Source organism: Triturus cristatus, chromosome 7 (genome assembly GCF_964204655.1).
Source record: "Triturus cristatus chromosome 7, aTriCri1.1, whole genome shotgun sequence".
In the NCBI taxonomy this organism is placed as follows: domain Eukaryota; kingdom Metazoa; phylum Chordata; class Amphibia; order Caudata; family Salamandridae; genus Triturus; species Triturus cristatus.
In genome coordinates, this window is record NC_140590.1 from 383,943,578 (window position 1) to 383,964,373 (window position 20,796).

A 20,796-nucleotide genomic window follows, 5' to 3' on the forward strand; every position below is an offset into this window, starting at 1 on the left:
CAAATAATAAAGCTTTAATGAAAGGAGTTGCCGATACGAGCAGAGATATCGACGCATACTCATCTATTCCCAAAGAAGAGTTGAGAGCTTATGTAGGGTGGAACGCGACGGGGTATAGTATTAGTCTGGGTGAAAGACAGCGAAAAATCTCATCCCCAATCTGGGTCGTACCCCACATAGGTCGGTTCTGTTTACAAGGTAATGGTCAGAATCCTAGAGCTCAACTGGGAAGAAGTGACTGTACTGAAACGTACACTTTTCCGTCACAGTTTTCCCCTGCGTTTTTGGCTGCCAAGGGTACATATTTTATCTGCAATGACCGAGCATATACATGGTTGCCCCCTGACTTCTCGGGCACATGCTATATTGCAAATCTGCTACCGCCAACATTTACTGTCGCCTCTGACTATCACAAGACCAGAGTTGTGAGAGGCGTGATTAGTAAGGAGGATACTGCCGGTCAGGAAGCGGGAGATTTCTTTTTGGGTTTCCTGCCGTTTTGGGGACCTATGGTCAATAGTAGGAACCTGAGACAACTGACTTGTGTGGTTGAATCCACTGTTAATGTTACGGCTGGTGCCCTTGGTAATTTGACAGCTGAGCTCCAAGCGGATCGCCTCATGACTTTGCAGAACTGCATGGTTCTAGACGTTATACTTGCAGACCGCGGTGGGGTATGTAAGGTTATCCAATCTAGTTGTTGCATTTTCATACCAGACAACGCTCCAACAGTTTATCAAGCCATCTTCAAACTACATAAAATATCTGAGTCCATACACGTGGATAAAGGAGATTGGTCACTGGTGGGGTGGTTCTGGGAAATGATATCTGCCTGGGGTTGGAAAGTTCTGATGGTCATTGGAATGATCTTAGCCATCCTTTTCCTGTTCTGTCTGTGCATACAGTGTGCTCCTGCGATATGTGACCTCTGTGCTACATTATGTGTAAGGAAACCTGTATCGAGGGACGAGCTAAGTAATAGGGTGATGCTACAGCAACATCTCCATTACTTCGTGAATATTGACCTAGACTCGGATTGAAATGAGTATAGTTATTGCCTATGTAAGGGCAAAAGGAGGGTCTGTCGTACTTTAGAATTTGGGACCGCGTAGGAGGCAGGGCCCTACCCCTGTCTATCCCGGTATTAGTGAACCGCGAATGGTTAATGCGGTATGTACAAGTGCTTTGTGTAACGTTTTAGCTATGAATGCGCTGTGTATACGCTATTATACATCACTACGTGGGTTCCATTTTAGATCGGTGGCCATCTTATGGTTGCCCTCACATAGGCTACATAGCATGAAGCAAATACGGGCCTTTTAGAGCACATGTGCCTTTCTTTGACTTTTCTGTGACCTGGGCAGCTTGGCTCCGCTGCCCCAGGTCAGTCCGGTCTCACGAGTTCCCCGTCCTCTGGCCACCTGTGATTAGCATCAGGGCTTGACACACCATAAAGTCTTTACATCCTACACGAGCCTCCAGCTAATCTCTTTCTCACCTGACTGTTCCTGCTTTATGGCTTGTTTTCCAAACAGGAGATGGTCATGTTTATTGGGGCCTATCGATATCTGATGTGGGATCTGAGCCTTGCTGGGTAAATAATTGCGGGCTGGCTTAACTGGAATGTGGGATGGTCATCATGACTCTGCCTTTTCGTTTGAAATGTATCCATGTATATGGCCATATCGTAAAACCAAGGAATGTGTGCCTGAAGCATGATATTTTGTATTTAAGGAGAAGCTCGTTTCTGTGATTTTGGGCAGTCTCCTAAGAACATACACGCTGTTGTACTTCTAGGATACCTGTGATTGGTCTGCAGCCAATAAATTGATCTTTGACTTCACCCGGAAGACTCTGTGTTTCTGTAGGTCTGAAACAGGAAGAACCCGAAGTCATAGGGTGTGTTCCCCTGCACCGCTGGGCTTAAAATTCCCAGTACTTCAGTATGTGCGAGAGATTCTCTTCTATAATTGCACAGTCTGCAGCAAGTGATGGTTTCAAGGGTTCTCCAGGTTGGATTCAATTCTCTGGTTGGAAGTAGCACTAATCTTGCTGATTACATTTGATTAGAGCGTGTTTTCCCACTGCCTGTTAAAGGTGGGGTTTGTACAGTTGCGGTGCCGTTAGTGGACTTGTGTGGGGCCTTAGCTAGGAAGGCTTCCATATCCAATTCTCGTGAGCGGTGGCACAATTGCTTTCTTATTGAGGATTTGATGCTAGTGTAACTAATCGTATTTGTGTCCCAATTCTCCACCACAAGATGCAGGTTTGTCTTGGCTTCAGCAAGGATGATGGACCATAGATCGATAGCATTTGTCAGAATTGTTTTAATTAGAGCTTTCATAGTGTTGGAGGGCGTGGCCGTTGTCTGGAAGTAGTATTTTTCCAGGGCTAACATTTTTTTTAGAGTTTTTGCTGAACAAGCCCAGATTCCAACCTGATCTATGCGTTCCTTGTGTGAGAGGGCAGGTGCAGTAACGTCTTATAGGCTGTGCACTGAATCTTTTCTAGCTCGGTTGCCAACTTACCGGGGAAAGCTTGCTGTGCATAATTAACCGATTGGAGCAGTTTGGCGCAAACCACCCTTTGAATGGCGATGGATTTTGAACTATCGAGGCTGGTATTTAATTTACATAGGGCATATGAAACCATTCTTGCTTTGCTTTTCATTTTGTGTAGGCATAGAGACGGTTTGCTGGTTTTGCATAGCCATGTATAATGTTGAGCACAATCTATCCTCTGTGGCTCCGGCCACCATCTGGAGGCCCTCTTCTTGGAGTATTTACCAAAGATCACTACTTTTCTTTTACTCCCATTGGCCACATGCTCATTCCTATGTATTCAGGGCATTGAGGGCTTTTTGCAGGCCGATGTTTGTATGATCTAACTAACTAATGAGTTGGATTCTCCTATCACTGAGTCTTGGAATGACTAGGGCTGCGCCTGATAAGGCCAGGCCAATAGAGGTTGAATAACAGTGGGGCCAGCATTCAGCACTGTTTTAGCCTCCAATCTATGTCAATCTTGGCAGCGGCTGTCTCCCCCATGAGTTTCCCTTGTACCCAGGTCCTGGTGTAGAGGGACATGATAGCTCATAGCAGTTTACGGGAGAAGTTCTACCTCTCTAGCTTCTGCCATAAGATGTTCCGGGCAACTCCGTCAAAAGCGGCCATGTAGTCAATCAAACAGGCAAAAACAGGGACAGATGTGTAAGTAAATGCCTGATGGGAAGGTATGAAATTACGATGATAAAATTGCCACCGTTGACCCTCCTTCATGAAACCTTGTTCGGTCGAAGCGTAGTAAGCTCTATGAGCTGGCTCATTGGGCTAGCTACAGGATCTGTATGCTGGCGTAGACTTTGCGCTTGATGCCCATCAGTGCTATTAGCCGATAATTTGTGGTGTCAGTAATGGACCCCTTCTTGAAGACGGGCTGAAGATGTGATCCTCTCCATGAATCCGGGACATTTTTGAGGAGCCTGTACGCGGCGTACCATGGTGCCAATATCGAGGCCCAAACTGCGTGTTTTCTTTGAATAAAGACTGGGGGAGACCATTAGGTTCCGGGGCACTGTCCTTTCTGATATTCTTTAGGACTTTGCAGATTCGCTCGGTGCCAAATATTCCTTTAGTGGTGTTTTCATCACAGCATCATTTACTTATATGTCCCTCTTGAGAACTGGGTAGATAGGGAAGGGTTTGTCCTTAAGTTCGGAGTAAAGAGATTTGACGTGCAAACCATTCCGCTGCTTGAACACAGTTTCCTCTGCTTCTGTCCCGTGGCAGGTGGCATTGAGAGATTGCTGAAAATGCTGATGTTTCTTCACATCTGTCAGGTCTACTATTTAGATCCACTTGGCCTCCTGTGCTTTCCTCCAATGCTCCCATACCAGTTGTTTGTGTTCCCTGGGTGCTGATCTTAGCTGCTCCTTTGAATAAGTGGTGTTCAATTTTCTATGCGCTCTTTGTTTGACCCTTAATTTCTGTGTGCTTTTCTTGATCTCTGTTCCTGGGCCTAACGTAAGGTTGCTGTTATGTTTCGCTGCAATCTGAGGTTTCCCTTGGAGGAGTGCGCACAGGCCAGAAGACAGGACGGACGAGCATGAGAGGATTGCCGGCTATTGGGGCATGGCAGGCCATCCAACCCAACTTGATTTTCATTTTTCAAACTTTCCTTCGGACACAGCTGTCCATTTGATTCTCTGTGTGAGTTTATAATGTTCTTTGTCGTTGGTACTTCCAAATGGACATAGGCAGAGGCAAGTTCTAGCTGATGCATCTAGTCCAACCAGGAAGGCGGTGTGTTCGCTCTTGTTTCGGTGGATCACCTTGTGGGTGGTGATGCATTTGCTTAAGCTCTGACTAAGGAAACATAATCAATGGTAGTCCGATTGTTAAAGGAGGGGGGATATATATGTGACCCATAGGCATTAGCGAGGCAATAACTTGAATGGCGGGGTACATGGCTACTTGTGTGTTGATGATTACATGGCCATGAGGGAATCTTAAAATTGCGGACACTAATGTCTCAAAATTACATACACATGATCTCTGGGCGAGATCCATTCTTGAAATGAAAGCTCAGATACTAGCTGGTGACCAGCAACTTACTGAAGGGAGTAGATCTACTAGAGCCACTCATCTACACCACATCTTCACCACATATGCCTGCGTGAGTGATTGAGCCCACACTGGAGGCTACTATAACCTACTGACTCTTGTATGCACAGAAAACATCAAGATCATCGAACAGTGGAGAAATATCAGCAATAAGCATTGAAATGTTCTCAAGCTTCCTTTGGGAAGTAGCAGTTCTAGTGAAGACAGGCAACCTGTTGGCTATGGCCTACACAGCCGTCAAGAGCAAACAGATCCAGGACACTTGCACATGTTTTTGGAAAGAGAGACACTTTAGGCCAATTCCCTGAGTCATGTTTTTCCATCTTTCCTGGTTTTCTCACCCATATTGGATATTTTTTGGTAGCATTTTCCATCCATATATGTGTACTTCCCCCTTTCCACTCAATGTGGTTTAATTCCCTTTCCTTGTTCTTATCCATTCTAGAATGTTTATACTTAAAATGTGTTAGGCTGGTGTTAAACTGAAGAGCTTACTTCCCTGGCTGCGGCTTGGGTGACTTAATAATAATGACTTCTTTAAACCACTTTGAGCTGTTTACCCAGTTTTATTGGATTTCTCACTGACGGTGAGGATGGGATAAGTACTTGATGAGGGACACCCTAACACACCTGGTAAAGGACAAAGTAGGAGAATAAGCAATCTGCACAACAATGAACCTATGGTTTAATAGCCAAAGCGCAGCAAAAGTGCGGTCTGTCTCCATGTCTGGTGCACTAATAGAGGAAAGAGGTACTGTACTTGACGTGTTTACTGTAAACCCGAGACTCATCTTTAGTCTTCAGATTTCAGTAGTTATTAGGATTGGCTTAATGGTGGACGCCTAGATTGTCTTTTAGCTGAAAAGAACGTAGCATTACCTGTGATCGCGCTAGGGTCCTTCAAAGCCAGTTAAGCTCAACTTTAGAGTTCATGGTGTACTGCGAGTGGTAAATCCAGAGTGTGGAAAAGAGAACAGAACAGAGGAGCACTGCCCCGCCTGCTGTGAATGCAGCAGGCACACAAAAATGAGTAAAAGGGCATGTCAATGCCATTTTACTTATAAGCCACAGTGTGAGTGCAGAGGGAGTGGCTGAATCCTGAGATTGTAGGATTACAACTGCCCCTGCAGTGCGCATGTCAGGTTGGCAAGTTGATTTGATACGGCCAGTCCGACATGTGTACTCTAGACCCAGCAATCCTATGGCTGTGAAATTGCTGGGGGATTGCTCGCACAGACCCTTGCCTCAAAATGAGGGCTGGGTTAGCCTGCTCCCACCAACCCTGGTGCTGCTCTCATGCTTTCTTCAGCATGAGAGCAGCTCCAGGCAGTGGCGGCGCCCCCATTGGGACGTGGGGCTTCGCCCCAATGCTTTCTCGCAGTGCGAGAAGCAGAAACATAAAATGTTGAAACTATCATTTTATGTTTCTGCTTCTCGCACTGCTAGAATGCAGAAGTGCCTGGCGAGTGGCTTCCCCACTGTTGTGGAACCTGACTGCTTTGGTCGGCCTGGGGCTGACCAAAGCAGTCATGCACACTCTCCCTTTTCTCTATGTAGGCTGCTGCATGCAGCCTACATAGAGAAAAGGGCCTCCGATTAGGCTCCCGGGTGGGGCGCTGTGCGCCTGCACCGCACCAATCACAACGCTGCCATTGCAGCGTTGTGATTGGCGGAGGGGAGGTAGCTCTGCCTGTGGGTGCCTTTCCTCCCGATGAGAGCTGCTGCAGGAAAACGCGTGGGACGGCGGGAGTTGGGACCCGGCCGCGGGACGGTGAGTTACTTTTATATTTTATTTAAATTTATTTAGTTTGCATTTGTGCTGACTTCACAGCTATGCACAAAGGAACTTTTTGTACCCCACGTCGTTGCTGGTTATCATGCGAGTGAGGCGGTTAGAGCGTGAGTACCTCAGGCACCCGTAAAACGCCATTAAAAACAAATGCACTACTTTTGAATGGGCATTGGGTAGGCCAGGGGGCTACCCTGCCCCTTTGTAGAACCTGCCTTGCGGGATAAAGCTGACATAGGGCAAACTTCCAGTCTCGGGCGGGGGGGGGTTGCGAGCAGCATGTATCATCAGTTATACCCACGCAGCAAATCAATTGTTTCAGTCCCTTATGACCCTCTCACGCGCGCCTGGGTTTGTATCAAATTCATACTGCACACCTGGAATTGTTTCACCTCAGCTCCCCTTCTGATAGTAGGGGGTCGAATTGTTTTTACTCATGCCCAATTTTCACAGAATATGTTGTTATCCTTGGGCTGCTCCACAAACGATCCTCTCGACCTCCTTCAGCAGTCCATGTTACAGCTTCCTCACAGCTCAAAATCTCAGAGAATTCACATACTCCAGGCCCAGTTTAATAATATTTGCCGTCCCCAATGAAATACAATCCCCCGCCTCCCCCATACCCTACGCGACGACCCCATTTCAACCCCCCCACCCGTCATGCATTGCCGGCCATGACTGGTTAAAGGTGATGGCAAGCCATGTTTTCCCCTTTCAAATGTCGTCTTCGTTTTAAAGTAAATCTTTTTGTTCAAATAATGCATGTGCTTTTCTTCAGTGGTGACATCGTTACCTCGGTCAAGAAAGATGTCAATGTAGGTGTTCTGCTTCTGAGGGATTGTTTGTAAACACTGAACGGGAGTTGGTTAATCAGGAAGCAGTTTTTCAAATTCTAGACTTTATTTAGTTTGTTGACTTGATTAGAAATTTATTTCACCTAAGCCGCAAATCGAAGGTGTTTAAATGATAAGTCCTTCCTCCACCTGTTACCTGTAGTTCTCCCGGAAACCTCAGTGCAAATGACAGTGCCATGGGCAGAGCTGTTATACATCTGGGAGTGGGTGCCTAATCTTTAAACATCTGTGGGGTTGGAGAGGAAGAAGTGGGTGCCTAATCTTTATACATCTGTGGGGTTGGGGAGGGAGGAGTGGGTGCCTAATCTTTGTACATCTGTGGGGTTGGAGAGGGAGGAGTGGGCGCCTAATCTTTGTACATCTGTGGGGCTCGAGAGGGAGGAGTGGGTGCCTAATCTTTGTACATCTTTGGGGTTGGAGAGGGAGGAGTGCATGCCTAATCTTTGTACATCTGCGGGGTTGGAGAGGGAGGAGTGGGTGCCTAATCTTTGTACATCTGCGGGGTTGAAGGGGGAGCAGTGGGTGCATAAACTTTATACATCTGCGGGGTTGGAAAGGAAGGAGTGGGTGCCTAATCTTTATACATCTGCGGGGTTGGAGAGGGAGGAATGGGTGCCTAATCTTTATACATCTGTAGGGAATTCCTATCAGTAGAGCTTTTGATAGTCCAGTCTCATCCGTACAGTAGATTGAATTAATATCTTAACATCTGCACCGGGGAAAGTTTTGATAATTTTACTTCTAATTGCTACTTCTAAGGACTTTATTCCAACTTGACTTCATGTGTTAGGTCATTTAAATGTCTTATCATTTGAATTTCTCAAATGTGCTTTAAAATGCACCATTTGTCCACTTTTTTCAAAATTTTCTCAGGGGGATGAACCCCCCGAACCTCCCGGTAGGTTTTTCTGGCTCGCTCGTTATGCTTGCACGCCACAGTGCAATACGACAATTATTTTACGCCTCACCACTTTCAAATGTCACCAGCCGCCACTGACTCTAGGATTGGTTTTTGGTGTTCCTCCCTTTTTTGCTCAAGGGCTCTGATTGGGGAGAGAAATGCCACATCAGGGGGAGCAGTATCTATGGTGAGTTATGTGCCATCGTGCCTCACCATATTTTTATAGTTCTAGCCTCCTCTGATTGGAACTAATTTGGAACAAATATTCATGAGGATCTGTTTGCTTTGGCATGTGGCTCATAAGCCTGGCATATTCTTCAAAGTGATCCACACACCATTGTTGACTACACAATAAGTTATTCACCACTGCTTCTTGTGGATTCAGCTTAGATTCAACATATAGCCTTAACACTTCACAGCACAGAGATCTTAGATTTATGATTGACTGATGCGATGATCCACACACCATTTACTTCAGGTGGATCCACCCTAATTGCATTTGACATTTCTGTGGGTTAAGTTGATGGTATTGTCACATGTGCATAGGGTGGATCACATAGCATGTCAAGTTCTCTATATAGTATATTGTTGATGGTTGGAGGTCTTCGGTGAAGAAAATGCAAAACATTATTCCACCTCCATTTCTCATGTCTCATCCTGGTGAGCCCATGCCACATTATGGAAAGTGAAAAAAGGCATTCCACAACTATGCAGCTCAATAGAGGTTCAGAAACAAAGTTATATATTTTGAAGAAGGAGCACAAAGTTTGAATACACATGAGATTTGTATTAAGAAGCTAGATGTTCTTATTTACCATAGATCAATGCAATCCTGGAACTGTACCATTTGGCAAAAGACCACAGACAGTTGGCAAAATATAGAAGAGTACAATTCACATTGAGGAAGTTGGCAGCTACCTGCAAGTTTGGAGGATTACGTGATAAACGTGTAAGAGATCTGTTTCTTCTCACATCACATTTCGAAAGGGTAAAGGGAGCTATGTGGCTAAAGGATGAGTCTCCACTTATCGAAGTTTTTTTAGTAGCAGAGCAGGAAGAACACATTTTCTGTGTGAATGAAATCAAGAAAGACATTACGCAAAACACAGAAGGGAATGAGTGGGTTAATGCCATAAGGAAAAAAGGATAAGGTGGTCTCAAGAGGGACAGAGAGTGGTTTCAAAGGCCAGTGTTTGAGATATGGCCAGATTGGTCATGTGGCCAATGAAAAAGATTGTCCAGTCTTGCAAGTGACTTGCCATAAATGTGGCAATAAAAGGGCACTATATGGTGTGTAGTAGGAGTAGTAAAACTGACAGAAAAGGCAATACAACTGTCGTTGAGGTATGTAATGTAATCATACTTCAGATGGGCAATGGTGATACTGGTAATACAAAAGATGTGGTATGTATTCAGGGTACTGAGGTAGAGATACCAGTTCATGGTTAACCATTTTATCACAGCAAAAACTCAGCAGAATGTATGGTGGGAGGGTAAATTTGAACAAAATGGATATTCGTTTCAGAGCATACGGGGATCAGCCAATTAAAAGAGGGGATATTTTCATGGAGAGTGTGAGTATCAAAGTAGAGACGCTGAGTTCAAATTATCCAAAGAACCTCCTCCAGAAGAAAGAGCAGAGGCCACACGGGGGACAAATCGGAAACACCTTTAATGAGTTTGTGGCATAATGCATTTCGGCCCGAATCGGCCTTCTTCAGATGCCTTTAGTGTTCAGGAGGCATTGAAGCACCTTAATTAGTAAGTCCAGCTGCTTCCCCATTGGTAGGGACCCGCTCCGCCCCCTTCCACTAGTACGTGCTCACCATTCCGCAATTCGTAAGAACTGCAGGTCCCAGGATGCACCTGTGATCCAGGTAGGTGCTGCAGGGGGGATATACAATCCAAGTGGAATGTCGGGGTGCAGGACGAACAACGGTGTAACAACAATGCCAATTTCCTGCTTGGGTGATTCTCTCAGTGCCTCCTCAGGTCCCCAAACACTGCTTCAGCCCCATATTCCACACAATAGTTTAGGCAGAGGCAGGAGTGTCGATGCATCCCGCCCTACGTATCGCCGCCATCTAATGTTTATGGAAGTCATAGGTGGGCCGCGGACCATCCGATACCTCGGAGCACAAACAAACTCTGCCGGAGCAGCAGCCAGCAAAGTCCGTGGCCAACTTGTGTAGCAGGGGCCTCTGTAACACGTCACTGGCAGACGTGGACAATATCCAAAGAACCTCCTCCAGAAGAAAGAGCAGAGGCCACACGGGGGACAATCCAAGTGGAATGTCGGGGTTCAGGACGAACAACGGTGTAACAACAATGGTAATTTCCTGCTTGGGTGATTCTCTCAGTGCCTCCTCAGGTCCCCAAACACTGCTTCAGCCCCATATTCCACACAATAGTTTAGGCAGAGGCAGGATTGTCGATGAATCCCGCCATGAGTTCAAAGTATATGCACTCAGCAGGAGTATATGGCCTATGCAAAGAGAGTTGGAAGTGTTTCTAGATCTAAATGCCTATCTCCAGGATCAGATACAATTAGTGGATGAACCCATGTCCTCTGAAAAGGAGTTCCCAGAGGATTTTGGGAGAGAACATGGGTGCCTAAAAACATACTTACACACGATTAGATTGAAGGAAGGTGCCCCTGTGGGATCACATGTGAGAAACTACCTTTGAATGTACGGGATGATGTCAAACAGGAAAATTGAAAATGTGTTTATCACTGGGGTTATGGAACCAGTTAAGGAAACAGAGTGGCTTGTTCCTGTTGTGGTAGTTTGCAAGGCTGATAGCAAGAAATGGCTATGTGTGAACTTGAGAACTTTAAAGCAGTGTGATAGATAGATTCCCACTCCCCAATATCTAGAAAATGATGATCAATTTGGGTAGTGCCAAGATCTTATTTATGGCACTACCTATATCTTATTTATCCTGGATTTGGCATAAGCGAACCACCAGTACGGCTACATCTGGACTCTAAAGATCTCACAGCTTTTATCACACCCATGGGTTCATATAAATTCAAACACATGCCGTTCAGATTAGTAACCACCGCCTCTGTCTTCCAGAGAGCTATGTTGATGTCCATTATAGGGTGTTCTTCTATCAGGATGGTATGTTTGTTTGTGGAAAGGATATGAATGAGCATGATGGAAGAGTTAGTGTGGTTTTGATGAAGTTCAGGAAGTATGGGTCAACAGTGAAGTCACAAAGTGCAAATTCAGGTGAATTGAAATTGATTACTTAGGGTACCACATGATGGCTGAGGAAGTTGAACCTGAAAAAGGAGTTAATTGATGCTTTGTTAATGATGTCTTCACCTAAGAATAAGGATAAATTACGCTCTTTCTTAGGTATGCCGGAAGTGGATAGCAAATTCCTAGACAACATGGTAAAAAAGATGTTCAATATGAGAAGTCTTTTAAAAAACAAGGTGATGTTTGAGGGGAGCAAAGGTTGTGAAGATGAATTTAATGACATCAAAAGTACTTTGACTGCTACATCTAAATTGAAAGCTTTTGTGCCTTGACCTTGTGTGACGGTGACTGCTGATACAAGTTCTGAAGGAGTGGGCGCAGTCCTTACGCAAACAAATGAGTCTAGAGTTGAGTCAGAAGTGACTATAGTTGTTGCCTCTAGATTGCTACATGGGTCAGAATGTAAGTATTCAGTCATAGAGAAGGAGGTGTTAGCTGTTCTTTGGGCACTGAACAAGTTTAGGACTTTTTTGTGGGGCGTACAATTCAAAGTGTGGATTGAAAACAAAACACTGAGGGAGATTTTCACAAAAAAAGGTTTTAGATGCTATATCCATTAGGATAAGACGCTGGGTGATCAATCTGCAGGAGTTAACATTTGATGTAGAGTACATTCCTGGTATAAAGAATAAAGCTACTGATTGTCCAGATTAGTTGAGGGTAATAATCTGAACAAGGATGATGAGAGAAATCTAGTTTGTGAACAATGGTTTCGTGATAAGATGTGTTTATTCACACAGTGTGTGGTATCAGAAAATGAGTTGAAGAAAGCATTGGATTAGGAACAATTGAAGCACTTCGTAGATAAGCCGGGCTCTGGACCAATTTTACCCATCTTGGGCTACCCCGCCCCATAAGCCAATGCCAGGTATATTGGACAATGTCCCATTCCTAACTATAGGAGTATGAAACTTAGCTAACTGTACTAGTCTGTCTCATTTTCTAGCTACATAGCGTCCTTTTGACTAGGCCATGTTGAAGGAACGTACAACATACTTCCCAACCATCTCTCACTATAATAGATTCAGTGTACGCAGCCAAAATACATTAATACTCTTACAAATATGTATGGTGCTTGTTGTCACCTCTGTTGAATTTAATCAAGGCACTCTTAGGGTTTTGCTGCATTAAAAGACCATTGAATGGGATGACTGGCCATGCATATTGCAGGATTTTCCATCCCTGTTTCCTGTTCCTCAGTAACACACTTTCCTATGCACAAGCTTTTAATCAATTCAGTATTTACACAACAGCAAATTTCACACAAGCGTTTTTCTCCCTATGCTGCTAACTTCCGCCCCATCTATGTTTATGCTTCATCATACATTAGGATGGCACATACCTGAGCACACGGCACTAGCTGCTTCTCTAATATTACAGTTATGCTTTCCCCAAGGATTGGCTTTGCAGTCACTGAGCTTGCTCTCCGTCCCACTGCAGTTGACATCATCCAGCCAAAAATGATCAGTTTCAAAGCCAAAGACAGCATTGCCTGGTGCAGAGAGAACCACGCCGCAGTCCAGCTGTCTGCACACAACTCCCCCCCTCAGCGTGTCCCAGTTGTCATCGCACACGGGCCCCCATCGATTCTGGTAGAGGATCTCCACTCTGCCAGCACAACGGCTAGGGCCGTTGACCAGACGTATAGGTTCTTGATCTGCAAAAAAACAAAACAAATTCCTTTACACCTGATTGATACAACTTCAGTTAATGCCACTAGACTGGGCTGCTCAGCCAAGTGCGGTCCTATCAAGAGATGGTCATGTGTGCTGTTTAAGCTCATATAACCAGTATGTACCATAATGTACCATACTATAATGCATCAGACAACACCATACAATACCTATTCAAAACAACCCTCACTTGACATGTGCATTACAGCATGAAGTGCATAATGTGCCTAGTGGTTCATTTATTTGACAATGCTCCTTAATATAACGTAAGATAACTTTGTTTCAGATCAGTGTAATGAAGCAAAATAATGTAGCATGACAGGAAAATTGCATGACCCGTGAAGAGATGTACCCTAATCTATAATGTACCGAGACATGAATAAACCATAACAAAACTTATTGCAATTTCACATGCCAGAGTATAACATGTTAAATGTTTTGATACAGCACACCATTTACAAATTTCTTAGCCTTTTGGAATGTTGGTGTGCCTTGGCATGCATACTGCTGTTTTCTGGATGGCTGCAGTTTTCATGCCTGAGGTACAAAGACAAGTTGGGTCGTGAGACCACCCACAAGCAGTGTGTTTTGAGCATTTCCCCGAGCTATGTGTTTCCCTGTCATGAGATTTTGGCTGCTGGTTGTGTGTTTTCACATTGGTGGGGGATAGAGATGTTTTAACTTCCTGCCATACCCAAGTGGATGTGATCAATGGATCTTGTACTGCAGTAATGGGGTGGGTGTTCATGACTATCAAAACAAGACAAAAGCATGGCCCATTCCCATGGGGATCTGGGTACTGTCAAAGCATCCTACCACCAAAAACATGGAAAATATGGGTACATGTCTTGTGATTATTTACGGACTTTTCAATCCCGTAGGTTTGCTTGCTGAATAAAATGTATGTTGTTCTCCCTCTCTCTCTATATATATATATATATATATATATATATTACCTACTGGCGGTCGCCAGTAGGTAGTTATAGTTAGGACCCCTTTTCCATAGGAAATCCGCAACATTCTATTTTGAATAACTTTGGCGCCGGTCGATGAATCCTCGCAAATTTCTCAAAATAGGTGGGGCGCTCCGCTCCGCTCCTACCCTGAAAGTCTCGGGGGGATTCGTCAAGCGGGGGCTGAGATAAAAGGGGGGTCCCAAAACGCGTTTTTCCAATGCATTTTTCCATAGGACCTTTAGAACGAGCTACAGCCCGAACGGCTGAACAGAATTACTAGAAATTTGGCAGAGAGGTAGTCCGTAGGTCAAGGAAGTGCCTTTTGTAGGTTTGGTGTAAATCTGTTCAGTAGATTCTGAGAAAATAGCCTTTAAATCAATATATATATCTGAGCCCGCTTACGGTACGCTTACGGTACGCTTACCGTACGCGTACGGTGGCGTGCGCGAGCGAGATTCTGATTGGCTGTTAGATCTTAGTAAACATTCGAATCGGCCGAAACCAGGAAGCGGCGGCCGCCATTTTGTCTCTCGCACTGAGTGTTATTTATCAAACATGATGCCCAAAAACATGTTACGGGGCTGTTTTGACAACTCCCTCCCACATAGTCATGTTGAGGGAGTCCCCAAACATCCCCCAAGAGCAAAAACGGTTTTATTTTTTTTTCGGCAATTTCGCCGAGTACGCTTACCGTACGCTTACCGTAAGCGTACGGTAAAAAAATAAAAAAAATAAAAAACACTATCCACACTTACCCCACCCCCTGGGCTTTTGTTGGCCGCAGGCCACCAAATGTACAGGGCTTATTATATGTGAAAACAAACTAAATTTTGGCAACATGAAATTATAAAATCGAAATAAAAAAAACACTATCCACATTGACCCCACCCCCTGTGCTTTTGGTGGCCGAAGGCCACCAAATGTACAGTGCTTATTAAAGTTGATAAAAACCGTGCACGGAACGAACTGCGTTAAGTGGGCGCGCACGCCTCGAATGGCGTAAAGTAACTTAGCATTTAAAAAACCGTACAAATTCACTGAAAAAACCATAGGTTTCACACATGTTATAGTTAGCGGAAATTTTACTGATAAAAAACCAATGAAATTGCCCCGTTATAGTTAGTGCTGGCAGCTATAACTCACGCGACCGCAATCTTCTGCTGATGACATATGTGTCTTTATAAAAAAAAATATTTGGAATATATGTATAGCTAAAAATGTATGGAAGAAGACATGGGCAAATAAGTGTCTAAATACAGTATTAGCATCAGCAGAGGATTGCGGTCGCGTGAGTTATAGTTGCCAGCACTAACTATAACGGGGCAATTTCATTGGTTTTTTATCAGTAAAATTTCCGCTAACTATAACATGTGTGAAACCTATGGTTTTTTCAGTGAATTTGCAAGGTTTTTTAAATGCTAATTCCTAACTATAACGTGTGTGAAACCTATGGTTTTTTCAGTGAATATATATATAAATATATATATTATCTACTGGCGGTCGCGAGTAGATAGTTATAGTTAGGACCGAGTTCCCATAGGAAATCTGAAAATTCTATTTTGAATAACTTTGGCGCCGGTTGACTTATCTTCGTGAAATTTTCAGAACTAATGGGGCGCTCCGCTCAGCTCCTACCCTGAAAGTCTCGGGGTGATTCGTCAAGCGGGGGCTGAGAAAAAAGGGGGGTCCCAAAACGCATTTTCCCATGCATTTTCCCATAGGACCTTTAGTCGAAGGTACAGCCCGAACGGCTGAACAGAATTACTTGAAATTTGGCAAAGAGGTAGTCCTCAGGTCAGGCATGTGCCTTTTGCTTAAATGGTGTAAATCCGTTCAGTAGTTCCTGAGAAAATCAACAGTAAAATCACATATATATCTGGGCGGAGCCTAACCACACATCTCATCGTGAGATCTGATTGGCTGTCAGCACTTCATCCAAGAAGTGTTGGCAGCCATCTTGGGACCAATATACATGATAGCACCTCATTAAAAAGCATTGCAGTTAATAGAAGGTTTTAAGACTTTAGTTACATTATAAATCATTTGTTGATGGTACCATATTCATTTTAGGAATTGTGGTGTGTTCTAAGGTGATTTTACCATGTGAAAAAGCCTTCTGCTGTGATATCATGAATCATGTTTGAGAGAAAACAATTTTCTCATGCTTTTCCCACAGAGGTTTGGCAGGTGATCTATAAGCTAACTGAGAGCATATTTTCTGTAAATTTACATTATCTTTCTCAGTCATGTGAGAATGAAGTCTGACATTCTCAGTAAAACATGTACATCCAACAAGGGCAGAGACTGTCAGTTGATTCCTTTGTGTTGTACTGCAGCTTCCCAGAGTGTTCTAAAGAACAACTAGAGCGCTAACAGTCCTACTTTTTACAAACATATGGCACCACTGAAGCCATCTTGGTTGGAATAAAGTGGTAATTCTTAAAACATTTAATTTAAAAAGGAACAACATGAGGGGGTTCATTTTGCCATAGAAAGTATGATTAGAGCTGCAGAAAGAAAAATTAGGGCACATTTTGAGTGACTTCTTAAATCCTCTTCTATTTCATTAAAAAATTCTGACATGCAGACTGAAACATGCACTTTCAATACCAGCAGCAGACTTCCCTGGTGAGCAGTAGCTTTACTACAGTGATCTAATAAGCAACTAGAGTGCTAACATTCTGAATTTATGGCAAATTTGTGACACATCTGAATGCCTTCTTGATGGAATCAAAGTAAAAAACTGAAAGTATTTCCTACTGAGGAGACTGTAGTAAATGAGGAAATTAGGAAACATCATAACAAATAAGTCTCCCAAAATGGCCACCAGAGACAAAAGAGCCCAAATGTAGCCCAAATATCACCCAGATGTAGCCCAAGTATAGCCCAATGACAGAATGTCCCAGAGTGTTCTAACGAACAACTAGAGCGCTAACAGTCTTACTTATGACAAAAGTATGGCACACCTGAAGTCATCTTGAATGGAATAAAGTGGTAATACTTAAAACATTTACTTTACAAAGGAACACAATGAGGGGATTCATTTTGCCATAGAAATTATGATTAGTGCTGCAGAAAGAAAAATTAGGGCACATTGTGACTTCTCAAATCCTCTTCTATGTCATAAAGAATTCTGACATGCAGACTGAAACATGCACTTTGAATACCAGCAGCAGACTTCCCTGGTGAGCAGTAGCTTTTCTACAGTGATCTAATGAGCAACTAGAGTGCTAACATTCAGAATTTATGGCAAATGTGTGACACATCTGAATGCCTTCTTGATGGAACCAAGTAAAAAACTGAAAGTATTTCCTACTGAGGAGACTGCAGTAAATGAGGAAATTAGGAAACTTTATAACAAATAAATCTCCCAAGATGGCCACCAGAGACAAAAGAGCCCAAATGTAGCCCAAATATCACCCAGATGTAGCCCAAGTATAGCCCAATGACAGAATCTCCCAGAGTGTTCTAACAAACAACTAGAGCGCTAACAGTCTTATTTATGACAAAAGTATGGCACACCTGAAGCCATCTTGATTGGAATAAACTGGTAACACTTAAAACATATAATTTAAAAAGGAACACAATGAGGGGGTTCATTTTGCCATAGAAATTATGATTAGTGCTGAAGAAAGAAAAATTAGGGCACATTTTGAGTGACTTCTCAAATCCTCTTCTATTTCATTAACAAATTCTGATATGCAGACTGAAACATGCACTTTTAATACCAGCAGCAGACTTCCCTGGTGAGCAGTAGCTTTACTACAGTGATCTAATGAGCAACTAGAGTGCTAACTTTCAGAATTTATGGCAAATGTGTGACATATCTGAATACCTTCTTGATGGAATCAAAGTAAAAAACTGAAAGCATTTCCTACTGAGGAGACTGCAGTAAATGAGGAAATTAGGAAACTGCATAACAAATAAATCTCCCAAGATGGCCACCAGACACAAAAGAGCCTAAATGCAGCACAAATATCACCCAGATGTAGCCCACATGTAGCCCAATGACAGAAGTGTGCAAAACACTTTTTTTTTTGTGTATTTGTAGTTTTATATAGTGCAGACGTGTCAGGTATTGGAATGCTTCACATGAGCATTGGTTACATCACACAAGATCAAATTCATTTTGGTTGTAGACATGGGGAGATTAAGTGATTTGACCACAGTCACAGAATGTTGAGCTGAAGCAGAAACTCCAACCTGGTTCCCCAGTTGCAAAGTCTGCAGCTCTGGAAGTAACACCACATCCTCTCGCCAAGGTGCAACATTTAATCAAGTTGTCAACTGGATAAAAAAACATAAAGATTACAAATAATTTAAAAGTTCTTTGTCGCTATTTGAAAACTCAGAAAATATGTCCTCATTTTAGTTTTTTAGAGCACTAACCATAATTTTGATGCAAATAAGACCCTCTCATATATGTAATTTCTAAAATAAATACTGTAGGTATTACAGTTTTGATTACATCAAGATGACGTCAGGCGTTCCACACTTTTGTAATAAATATAGAATGTTAGCAATCTAGTTGTTCATTGGGATACTGTTGAGAGGCAGAGGCCAGGGGCACGGACTCTGAAAATTGAAGGCAGGTAGGAGAGTGCAGAGGCAACAATTTGACCACACTGGGCAGGCAGGAAGGGCAGTGGCAGCACAACAGACTATGGAGGGAAGTGGAAAGGGGGGCAGGGGCAACAAACCAACAATACAGGACTGGCAAGAGAGGCTGTGGCAATATAATAGACCATTGTGGGCAGAAGGAAGAGGCAGTGGTAGTAAAACCATACATGCCAACAAACCCGTTTCAGCCAGGAAACGTCCAATGTTTTTAAGCTCAAATGGGCTTGATTTGATCTGTCTCCTGTCTACAATCTCCTCTTTTTCAATGTAACTCAAAGGGGAAAATCAATACCCCAGTTTTTTTTCAAAATCTCCCTCTTACCAAGTTCAAAATGTTCGCAAGTATGGTACATTGAATCATGGTAGGCAGGAGGAATTGGGGTAGGGACATGGACTCGAATAACAGAGGACAGGAGGGACATGGAGAGGTGCACCAAACTGACCCTGCAGCAGCACAATACACCACACAGCGCATGCGGGACGGGAGTGCAGCACAACAATCCATAGAAAGCAATAGGGAGGGGACAGGACCATGCACATGGACAACAGAGAACAGATGGGAAAGAGGCAATGGTAGCTAGCTGACCATAATGGACAGACAGGAGAGAAAGCTGCAGCATAACAGACCATAAAGGGCAGGAGGGACGGATCAGGGGCATTACAATGGAACAGACAAGCCAGGAGAGAGGGAATAGGGGTCTGCACATGGAAACAGAGGGCTGGGGGCAAGGTGGCAGGGCAGGAGCAGCAAGATGACCATGGAGGTCAAGCAGGATGGGCACTAGAAACAAGACACACCATGGAGAGCAACAATGAGACTATGGTGGCATACACACAGACCATGGAGGGAAGGTGGGAGGGGGTCAGGGGCAGCTAGCTGACCACACAGGGAAGATGGGAGGGGCCATGGCAGCACAGAAGACCATTCATGGCAAGCGGGAGGGTTAGTGGCAGCACAATGGCTATGATGGGCAAGAAGGAGGGTGCAGGGGCATGCACAAAGGACCATGAAGGATAGAAGGGAGGGTCAGGATCTGGGCACAGACAAGAGAGTTCAGGGGAAGGGGCCTCACAACAGACCGCGCGGGGCAGGCAGGAGGAGCAGTTTCAGCACAACAGATCAGGGAGGGCAGAAGGGTGTGCCAGTAAAATGGACCATGGAGGACAGGAGGAAGGGGCTAGGGGCATGGCATGTGGACAGGCAGGGTGGAGGTGGCAGGGACAGGTTACAGTCATTTGACAATGCTAGGCAGGTGGGAGGGGAGTGGCAGCTCAACAGAACACTCAGAGTAGATAGGAGTGGCAGGTCCATGGAACATAGTGGGCAAAAATGATGGAGCAGGGGCACGCACAAAGACATCGGAGGGCAGGGGGAAGGAGAATAGGGGCAGCAAGCTAAGCACAGAGGCTAAGCAGGAGGTCAATGATGGGCCATAGAATTGGGCAATGGAGGGCAGGAGGAGTGGACTGGTACATCATGCTAAATGGAGGGCAGTGGCAGCACATCAGACCATGCATGGCAGGAGGGAGGAGGCTAGTCCATGGAGTCAGACAACAGAGGATAGGGAGGAGGTGGATGGGGCAGCAAGCTAACTGTTCAGAGAAGGTGGGTATTAGGAACTTTATTGTTTTTAAAATGTGTGTCTGTGCGAAATACTTAAAATATGAACAAGTATGCAGCATAATCTCACTTTTATTCAGGAAGAAGAGGACGTTTGTGACTGTGACTCCGGGCTCACTTGGCAGAAACACCCCCTGACCCTCCACCCCCATCGCAAAATGTAATGCCCGTGAAAAGGGTAGGTGGACGCAGTGTTATATAGAACATAGTCCTGAGAGCACGATTGAAAATGAAAACTAGATGTAGTATATGGTATAAACTATGCACCAAAAAGTGTGATATAAGATGAACTGGGGCGTGAAAAATAATATGCGATACATTGTGCGCAATGACAGATTTATTGGAGAGCACGAGATAGCACAGGCACTAGCGCGTGCTATGCGATATGCGCCTTGGAGTGTAATATGCACAGGGCAGTGTTGTGTAACATAACTAGTCTCTAAAGTTGTAATATAAAATATGTGCTGGGGAGTGTAACGTTGCATATGCAC

The 20,796-nt window shown here is 44.1% G+C and overlaps 1 protein-coding gene across 3 annotated transcripts in view; it reads right to left on the reverse strand.

Annotated features, from left to right (window-relative positions):
• The window catches only part of LOC146809744 (uncharacterized), a 518,320-nt gene that overhangs the window by 270,026 nt on the left and 227,498 nt on the right, over nucleotides 1–20,796 (reverse strand). For all 3 annotated transcript variants that reach the window (XM_085616600.1, XM_085616601.1, XM_085616599.1), the window contains exon 4: nucleotides 12,778–13,092. In XM_085616600.1, coding sequence (XP_085472726.1) covers nucleotides 12,778–13,092 — 315 coding nt within the window. The remainder of the gene's footprint in view (nucleotides 1–12,777; nucleotides 13,093–20,796) is intronic.